We start from the raw sequence: 10,455 nt of genomic DNA, 5'->3' as shown, positions 1-10,455 counted from the left end.
GCTCACCAGAGGGCTGACTTTGTGGTTTAGATTATTCTTCCTTTCCCAGGAAGGTCAATTATCAACTCTGAACATCTGCTGACTGTGCATCTTTCCTGGTCAAATGTATCATGTTAATAAAGTTCATCAACCATAAAACCTAGTGATGGCTTGTTTCTCCCCTCACCTTGCTGTGGTGGAAAGAAAGAAAGATAAAGACAGCCTAGGACTTGAGAAGATCTGACCCAGAGTTATAGTTAGGCTTCAGAGCTGTCCAAATGAGCCTGGTTCTATAAAGAAGAACCACACCACAGACCTATTCTCATAAACAACTTTTATTTTTGTCCTCAGTATGTGCCCTTGAAGACTCCCAAATGCCCGGAGTTTCTGACTCTCCTTGGACCAGAGGTATAAGCATTGTACGAACACTCAACCTTGGCTCATCGCTCTCCTGAGGGGCTAAGTCTGAAGGCCTCAGAGAGAGGGAGCTGACACTCATGCCTCGTTCCAAGAGGGGTAACACAGTGAACAAAGAATTAGTAAAACACAGACTCAGTCTGTAGAGGGCTTCAAATATACATATTCTATATATATAAACCTGTTATATAGGATTTCAACTTATTGGTTTCCTTGTGATTTGTAATTAAAGTACAAATGATATCGATGTTGTACACTGCTGATTTCCCCTTCTCAGCCCCCCTCCCTCCCCAACATAAATAACATCACAAAGGTCAGGTGATCCTAAGAGTTTTTGTTGTAAATATTTTGTTTTTAAAATCAATCATTTCCCCTTCCTCCCCCGCAAACTACCTGTGAGAGTTGGGATCGGAGCAGCATGGAACGGACAAGGCTGGGGGCAGCATGGAGATCTAGTGGGGAGAGCGCGGAACATTGCTTCTCACTGACTGGCACCAGATGGGCTTCTGCATTTCCACTGACAACAGAGGCTACGACGGGAAGCAGAGAATGTGCGATGCGGTTTCGCCCTCCGCCGAAGTGGAGGAGGCTGGCTGGACCACTGAGAAAAGCCCTAAAGGCATCGAGGTTTTGGAGACAGAGCACAGCTCCAGAAATGTCTTGGCTCAGTATTTACATGATATCTTTAGGCTGCATTTTCCTTTTAAGAAATTTATGTTTCTGAGGTTGGCTGGGGGAAAGAAGGAACTTAAAAACCAAAACAAACCAATTCCCACATATGTAAAAGTCCTGTTATATGTCTTACTCAGTTACTGTCACACACATCATTAAAAGTAGATACTGACAATGATTGGTTTCTTATTCCTTTTTTGAAGAGCATGAGAAAAGAGAGACAGGAGAGAAGGGAGGGGTGAGCTAAGGAGAGCGCCGGCCTTTCTTCAGAATTAAGTGACACTGGATGGTCTGGATTCGGTTCTTGGCCGGGACAAACTCAGGCTGCAGCTTCAGTGTAGATTCGTACCACACCAGTGCTTTTTCAAACTCTTCCTGTGAGGGGCAGAGGGACAAAAGTGAGAGGGGTACTACCACCAGACTAAATATATATGGTGACTTCTTTTTCTTTGAAAAGCACATCTGTGGTAGTGACAATCCTGCAGTGTTTTCTTAGTGGATCTAAATCTCTGAGGAAAACTCTGAGGTCTGGAGGAAACAACTACCTCCATCCCCAAGGTATGAGATAACAAAGAAAATTATGGCAGAGCCCAAGAACTGGAGGGAAAGGGGAGATCAAGTTTACAGAGGTTTGGCCCAACAATAGGAGTAATTGTGGTAGCGACAGTAAGAACCAACATTACTGAGTACCTGCTGTGTGCCAGGCACAGTGCTAGGCGCTTTATGGAATCCCTTCCTTTAGTCCTTGCAGAAACCTCTAGAACTATGTCTGGCAAAAGCTTATTTTGCATCTGCCTGAATTTTCTACTGTTAACTGGAAAGATGGAAGTCATGTCAGGTATCTCAATTAGACTTGTAAATTCTGAAAGAGTTTCTTATTCTCCCCAACACTTGAAAATACGAACATGGTTTGGAAATGATCACTGCCATAGTGAAGGCGTTAATCTTTTACTTAGACTAATACTCTCAAAGAAGAGCCCAAATCTACTGCTTAAATGGCTCCTTCTGGCCAAATGAGAGGCAGAATTTCTCATTCACAGAAGCAAATTTTGCATTTACTGGGGATGAAAATAGATTCTTCAATTTTAAGAAGCAGAGAGGGAAATCTGCACATTCAGCAAGACCTACCTGGCCAAAATTATATTTCCTGCCTTTGAAGTCATGGATAACACATATAACTTAGAGCCCGAAGCTGCTCATTCTATTAACCTTTACTGAGAGTACTGTGGGAAGAGCCCCATGTGGGACCCCAAGCTTTGGATGAAAGTGGATGGCACAATTCTCGTTAAGTTCGGCTATGACAGCTTCTGGGGGACCCCTGGGACTTTAAGTTCTGAAATTGGCCCTTGTTCTGAACAAGATGGCTTTGCCATTTTATCTGTAAATGGTATCCTATGAAACTAGTGGCATTCCATCATTCATCAAAGCTTTGGTGAGCACCTACTATGTGCCAAACCCTGTGAAGTGCTAGGAACAGGGAGATGAAGAGGAGTCTCTTTCCTAAGGAGCTCCTGGTCTAGGGGGAGAGACTAACACTTGAAACAAAAATTATAAAACAAGGTGAAAGTACAAGAGAAATCTGCACAGGGCATCATGAGTGCAACCGTAGGGACCTAGCCCAACCTTGCAGTAAGAAAGCACGAGAGTGTGTCCGTCCACGTGGAGGGTTAGGTAAGGTTTCCTGGAACAGGTGACGTCTCTAAAAAACTGCAGGTAAATCTGACTCTATTACTGTTAAAAACTCAAGGTGAGGAACTACATAGTTGCAAATACGTGGATGAATTTCCTGTATTATTTAAAAAACTCACAAACCCCTTACCTATAAAATATACCTTTGGTGGAGAGCTAACAATTTTAGACGCAAAACTTACAGGAAACTGGAGGACACTGACACAGTCAAAGAGGGTTTGAAATCAAAGAAGATGTGCCCGAGAGAAGGCGGCAGAGCTGGTTTGCTCCGCTCACAGGCCAACCTCACCATCGCCACGTAGACGTTGCCCAGCGTGAAGTGGTTCACAGCAAAGTGTGGCGCGATCTCCACTGCCATGGTGGCCACGATGACGGCATCGTTCCAGAGCTTGGCGTTGTGCAGGATGTTGGCCAGGCTAATGAGGGGCACGTCCTGGGGGAGGAAGGAGAACGCGAGAAGGGAAGAGCTTTCATTCTCGGCTCTGGTGATCGTAAGTAACGTGGTCAGCGTTTCCTGGTGAATGGCAGAGTCGTGCAACTCGGCGCGGGAGGCTGCCGTCTGCTACGGGTCTGTGACGGGAGGGGCGCGCACCAGCCTATCCAGGCAGTGCTTCTTTCGCTGAGTGGGACTTGCCTCAACAAACAAACAAACATGTCAGCTGCGTAAAAACCTGCTGAGTGCGGTTGTTGGCTTCCATCCTGGTGCAAGCTCCTGGTCGCGCTGCAGCTTGGTAAGGGAAGTTGGTGGCCCGACGCTCTGCACAGCCCACAGTCTGGGGCATGCCGTCACAGAGCCAAGGGGTTTTCTGCAAGGACCGCCGCACTGCCTGAGGCAGGGGCTGGCAAGCTGTGGCCCACAGGCCAGTCCAGCCTGCTGCCTGCTTTTGTAACTTTTTATTGGACCACACCATTCCCATTCCCTTAGGTATGTCTGTGGCTGTTTTCACGCTATCATGGCAGAACTGAGTGGCTGCAACAGAGCCTGTCTGGCCTCAGACCCTAAATTTGTACCACCTGGCCCTTTACAGAAAAAGTTCCCTGACCCCTGATCCAGAGTCTTCGCCCTTCCCTATCGCCTAGCAGTACAGAGCACAGAATGATGGGTTGAATAAGTAGCAGTATTATTATCACAAATATTTATTAATATCACAAATATTTATTCCCTTTAAATGTGTTACCTGAGCAACTGCTATCTATATTGCATTGTTCTATATCACTGGGTTCTTCCATAGGAGATACAGAAGAAACAGAAAAAATGACCCATCTTTGTCCTTGCTGGACACCCACAGAGTGCATGTCATTAATAAGGTCACAGAGGTTTAAGAATTTGCCTAAGATCACAAACCTAGTGAGAGGCAGAGCTGCATTCAGAACTCGGCAATGCCTGCTCCTGATATAATGTTTTACAGTGATCTTGAAGCCCTTCCCTGATGTTCCATCTTGCTGAGGTAGGGAACGCACAATAGTGGGTGTAATTCACAGGCTTGTGGTGGCACAAGTGGGGTCATAAGTTTTTCCGCCCTATCTTAGCCTTTTGCCATTTTCTTATAGGCTGAGCATGAGGAAGGTTGTTGAAACCTAAGAATAAACCACTGGGCAAAGGAAAGGACTGAGGGATGGAAATTCACACCTCTGAGTCCCACTCACCTTCATTTGGTGTGGAGCATAGTGCAGGGCCTGGCGTAGGCAGTCAATCGCCTTCTTTCCTTGGCCTTTCACTCTCCAATAGAGGGCTGCCATGCTGGAAAGGACCCAGGACGTCTGGTTCTACAAAGGAATGGTCAGCTAAGGCTGATGTTTCTTAAATAACACCCTAATTTACCACCAAGATTAAGAACAGTAACACAAGTAACACAAGTTAATGACCATTTAACTGAGTACTTACCTGGTCCTGGTGGTCTGCTATACACTGATGTTCATCCTCTTATTAATCCTAATAACAACCCTATAAGCTTGATTCTAATATTACAGCCTTTTTATAGATAAGAAAACTATGATCCAGAGAGGTTAAATATCTTGTCCAAATCCACTCAATTACTAAGTAGCAGAACTATATTTCATGCCCATGTTCTTTTATATTTAAATTTACTTATCTTTTTGAACAGGTAATTCATTCACATTTCAAAACCCAGAAATTATATAAAGTTATACAAAGAAAAACCTCCCTGCCATCCTTGTCACTATTATATACAAGTAAACACTATTTTTAGTTTCTTATGTAACCTTCTAGGATTTCTTTATGCTTTATATAAGCAAATATGAATACAGACTTATCTCTCACTCCTGCTTTTATAAGCCAATTACTTATATAAGAGATAACATTCATCTGCACTTTGCTTTTTTCACTAAACAGTACACCTTAGAGATCTTTCTGCATCAGTGTGTAGAAAGCCTCTTCATTCCTTTGTTATCAGCTGCATAGTATTTCATTGTTTGGAAGTACCATTATTTATTTAACTAGGTCCTTATTAATGAATATTCCTCTCTCCCCCAATTCTTCACTATTAAAAACAATGCTGCAAACATGACTTTGTATAGGTGTAATTTTGCGTCTGTGCAGCGTATCTGTAGGATACATTTCCAGTGTGGACATGCTATATCAAGGGGATACACATGTTAGTTTGATAGATATCACCACACTGCCTTCCATAGGACTGTAGCAATTTAATATCCCACCAGAAATATACACATGTCCCTGTTTCTTTATGGCCTCACCAAGGAGTCTGTTATTAAACTCTGGGATCTTTGATAGGTGAAAATGCGGTTTAAATCTGCATTTCCCTTCTTATGAATGGAGCTGACCATCCTTTCATGTTTGACAGCCTTTTGTATTTCTTTTCTGTGAACGACCTGTTCTTATATTGTTAATTTTTCTGTGAGGTCTTTAGCTTATCTATATGAGAAAGCTCTTTAGGTATAAGGGAGATTAGTCCCTTGCCTGTATATGAATTACAGATACATTCCCCCAGGCTTCTCAAGTCTGCCTTTGGACTTACGGTGCTTTGTGTGATATAAGGGTTTTAATTTCTACATAGTTCAGTTCATTAATCTATTTCTGATGGCTTCTGGATTTTCAGTTAGGAAGGTCTTGTTTACTCCAAGGTTATCAAGAATTTTTACCATGTTTTTTTCCCCAGAACATTTGTAGTTTCATTTTTCACATTTAAACCTTTGATCCACTTAAAATTTAACTTGCTGTAAAAGATATGGCTCCAATTTAATTTTTTTTCCAGATGGCTACTAAGTTGTCTCAATAATAGTTAATGAGTAATTCCTCTCTCTCCCACTGTGATGCTACCTTTATCATATACAAAACGTTAGTTCTTAATTTAGGTCTAATGTTGGGTTAATTTAGGTTTAATTTTGCATTTTCCTGTCTATTTCATTCTGATGGGCGGTCTCTAACTCCCAGCCATTACAGATGAGGCATCAGAAAACTTACCCTGCTTCCTATCTTCTTTCTGTCTTCCAATCTATTTTTTTGGTAATTTTATCATTTTTCATTGTCAGGGCACATAGCATTTATATTCTGTTCTGTCACCCAATTTCCTGCCTTTGTTTTTGTATTGGTTCTACAGTTAAATATAGTCCTTGATCACTGACATTACTTTTGTGCGGCTTCCCTAGTCATCTCCTGGTTGGCTGAAGTTTATCTTCTAGTAGTTTTCTTAAGAAGGGCTGATGGGAAAATTATTCTCTGAGATGGTTGTTATGGGCTTAACTGTGTCCCCCCAAATTCATATGTTGAAGTCTCCAATCTCTAGTTCCTCAGAATGTAACTATTTAGAAATAAAGTCTTTAAAGAGCTGATTAAGTTAAAATGAGGCCATTATTGTGGGGCCCTAATCTAATATAACTGGATTTATGTGAAGGATTTATAGAAGAGGAAGAGATAAATCAGGGTCTTGTGTGTGGAGGGATGACGGCGAGAGGTGCCAACAGGGTGGCCAACTGCAAACCAAGGAGCAAGGCCTCAGAGGAAAACAACCCTGCCAGCACCTGGATCCCGACTTGTAGCCTCCAGAACTGTGAGAAAATGAATTTCTATTGTTTAAGCCACCCCATCTATAGTATTTTGTTATGGCACCCCTAGCAAACAAATACAATCATATAAGTTCAAAACTTTCTGTCTACAGGTTTTATGCCTGAAGCACAGCTGGCTGGATATAAAACCATGGCTCATTCTTTCTTTCCTTGAATAATTTGCTGGTACTGCTCCATTGCCTCTTGGTTTGAATGGGTGCTGCACAGAAATCTGAAGCTAGCCTGATGTGTTCCTCCTTCTTTATGACTTGATTCTTCTGACTGGCTTCCCAAAAGGATCCTTTTTTTAAGAAAATAAAATTACCTTTCTTTAATGCCAATATCTGACACATACTGAAGAACATATTTATATATATACACACACAACAAATATGTAATTATATAAAATATACATGTACGCAGTAAAGCATAAAATAATGAATATTCCAGAAACCGCTACCCTACTAAAGAATGAACCTGCTTCTCCTGTATGTTCTTACACTATGCCATCCTCTTGTCTTTTCTACAGAGGCACACGCTATCCCAAGTGTTGTGTTTATTATTCCATTGCTCTTTTTAAACACCGTTCTATCACTTACACACACATATTTGCTCCAACAATACACTACTTAGTTTACTTCTTCCTGTGCATTATAAACATGGTGACGGAGCCTTCTGGGACTTGGTGTTTTTATTTAGCCCTCTAAGATTCATCCATTTTGCTGTATGTAGTTTCAGTTCATTCAATTTCCTTGCTGCACAATTAAATATCCATGAAGTGAATATACTATAACGTATTTATACATTTTCTGTAAATGGGAGGGTTTGAGTTATTTCCTGTTTTTAAGTTAGCTTCCCGTTGCCAATAGATGTACAAAGAGGTTCTCTAGTCTAGATACCTAGGAGTGGAACTGCTGGGTCAGAGGATGCACAAATGTCCGACGTAACAAGAGAAAGCCAAATTGCTTCCTAGAGGTGTTATGACAAGTTTCAGTGCTATCAGCAATGTTTAAAAGTGCCTCTTGCTTTATATCCTTTCTAACTCTTGGTATTATCAGTGGGGATAAAACAGTATCTTACTGTAGCCTTTATTTGCATTTCCTGATTATTAGTGAGATTGAGAATTGTTTCTTGTGTTTATTGGTCATACATATCTTTTTTCTGTGAAATGTCTGTTAATATCTTTTATACAGTTTTCTATTTTATTATTTATGTTTCTCATCACTTTATTTACATGCTCTGCATATTAATCCTTGTAGGTTAAATGTGTTAAATGAATTTTCTCTCACTCTGGCTTCTTTCATTTAAAAAATGTCTTTAATTAAAAAATTTTAACCTTTAATGTAGTTGAACTTAATAACATTCTCTTCTCTAGCTTGTGCTTATATATCTTCTTTAAGAAATCTTTTTGTACTTCAAGGCCAGAGAGATCATCTCCCACAGTTTATTTTAATTTTTAAAGTATTTTTGATACTTGAGTCCTTAATTCACATGGAGTTCATTTTTTGTGTATGATGTGAGGTGAGGATTGACATTAACTAATTGCCCCAGCAAGCTTTCTGAATAGTCCCCCGTCTCCCCCCGTTGATCTTCCACAGCTCTGTGTACACTACAGACTTTCTGGGCTTCCTATTTAGTCCCCCTCATTATTTTTGTTTATTTCTTGAACAAATGGCATCATGTCTTGTTTTGTAATTTTTCATAAAAGGCAATTCTCACAACCTATTCTTCTTTTCAAGAGTGTTGTCTGTTTTACCCTTGCATATTAATGTAAAGATCTACTTTTTAAGTGCCATAAAAAACTCTGTTGTTATTTTGATTACAATAGGATTGACTCTATAAATCAAATTGGGGAAAACTGACATGTTTATGGTGTGTGTCTTCTTATCCATGAACATTACATATCTTTCTGTTTATTTAGGTCTTTTAAAATGTCTTTCAGTAAAGTTTTATCACTTTCTGCACCTAAGTCTCATGACTTTTTTGTTAGATTTAGTACTGGGAACTTTATATTTTTGTAACAAAGTAAATAAATACATGTTAAAAATTTTGTTTTCTAATATTTATTGCTGCTGTACAGAAATGCAACTTATTTTTATTTATTGACTTTACAGGCAGCCACCTTGATAAAAACATTGTTATTTCTAAATAGTTGTCTGTAGAACCTTTTAGGTTTGCTATGTAGATAATCACATCATTTCTGAATAACATTTTTTTTCTTCCTAATACTTATGCCATTACTTTCTTTTTCTTGATTTACTATACTTGTTAGGACTTTTAGTACAATGCTGAAAAGAAGTGGTAGTGGTGGGCATTCTTTTTCCTGATTTCAAAGAATTATTTTAAATATTTCCCCCATTAACAATTATCTTTGATGAAGATGTTTTGTTGATTCTTCTCATCAGATTAAGGAAATCCTTGTCTATTCTTAATTTGCATTAGCTTTATATCATGAATGTACTGAATTTTATCAGATGCAATCTACTAAAATGATTTCATAATTTTTCTCCTTTAATTTGGTTGATGAAATTTAAGATTTTCCTAAAGTTAGACTGTTTAGATTGGTATTTCTGGGATAAACCCAACTGGTCAAGGTGCATCTTTTATATATATATATATATATAAAATGTTAACAGACTGAATCCAAAGGCATGCATGTATGTTCAGTCTGTTAATATTTTGTTATGGTTTTGATACCTATGTTTGTGAGTGAGATTAACCTATAATTTTTCTTTCTCATAATGTCTTTGTCTAGTTTTGTTTTCAGAGTTACACTAGTCTCTAGGAATTAATTGGGAAGTTGTTCCTTTTTCTGTAGTCCAGAAGAACCTGACGGTGTATTTTTCAAAAGTTTGGTAGAATTCACCTGCAAACTTAACAGTCTGTTTTATTCTTGGTGAGTTTTTTTTAAACCTACTGCTTCAACCTATTTGAGAGTTATAAGACCCACATCAGTTTGGATAAAATAATTTTTTTCTAGAAATTTGTGTTCTTTACCTATTTTCAAATTTATTGGCATAAAATTGTTAACTGTATCCTTATCTCTTTAGTCTGATATAGCTGTAGTTTTGTTTCCAGTTTTACCCCAATATTGGTTATTTGTGCTTTCTTTTTTCTTAATTTTGCCAGAGGTTAATTTTACTAGTCATTTCAAAGAAACAATTTTTGGAGTGTTGATCTCCATTCTGTCTTTGTTTTCTACTTCACTGATTTCTGCACCTAATAACAGAACCCAAAAATACACAAATTAAAAACTGATAGAACTAAAATAAGATATAAAAAAATTCAAAATTACAGCTGTAGATTTCAACATACCTCTCAATAATTGATAGAAGTAGACAAAAAAAATCAGTAAATATAAAGAATATATAGAGAGTATTCTCAACCAACTTGACTTAAATGACATTTCTAGAACAGTCTAACAACAGCAGAAGATGCATTCTTTTCTGGTGCTTACAGAACATTTATCAAGACAGATCATATTCTGGGGCATAAAAGAAGTCTGAATAAGTTTAAAATAATTCAAATCATACAAAGTATACTGATTTACCACAGTGTGATTAAATTAGAAATCAATTAAAGCAAGACATCTGGAAAATACCCAATAGTTAGAAACCACATAACACACTTCTAAATAATTTATGGGTCAAAGAGGAGATTAGAAGGAAAATTATA

General features: G+C 38.8%; 1 protein-coding gene across 1 annotated transcript in view; it reads right to left on the bottom strand.

Annotated features, from left to right (window-relative positions):
* Positions 1–285: 285 nt before the first annotated feature.
* TTC17 (tetratricopeptide repeat domain 17) overlaps positions 286–10,455 on the bottom strand; it is a 147,668-nt gene continuing 137,498 nt past the window's right edge. The window contains exons 23-25 of the mRNA XM_036859291.1: positions 4,405–4,524; positions 3,047–3,190; positions 286–1,443 (exon numbers count right to left, since the gene is read on the bottom strand). Coding sequence (XP_036715186.1) covers positions 1,312–1,443; positions 3,047–3,190; positions 4,405–4,524 — 396 coding nt within the window. The 3' untranslated portion in view covers positions 286–1,311. The remainder of the gene's footprint in view (positions 1,444–3,046; positions 3,191–4,404; positions 4,525–10,455) is intronic.

This window comes from Balaenoptera musculus, chromosome 8 (genome assembly GCF_009873245.2).
Source record: "Balaenoptera musculus isolate JJ_BM4_2016_0621 chromosome 8, mBalMus1.pri.v3, whole genome shotgun sequence".
Classification (NCBI taxonomy): domain Eukaryota; kingdom Metazoa; phylum Chordata; class Mammalia; order Artiodactyla; family Balaenopteridae; genus Balaenoptera; species Balaenoptera musculus.
Note: the sequence above shows the minus strand (reverse complement) of the source record. Positions and strands in the feature narration are given on the sequence as shown.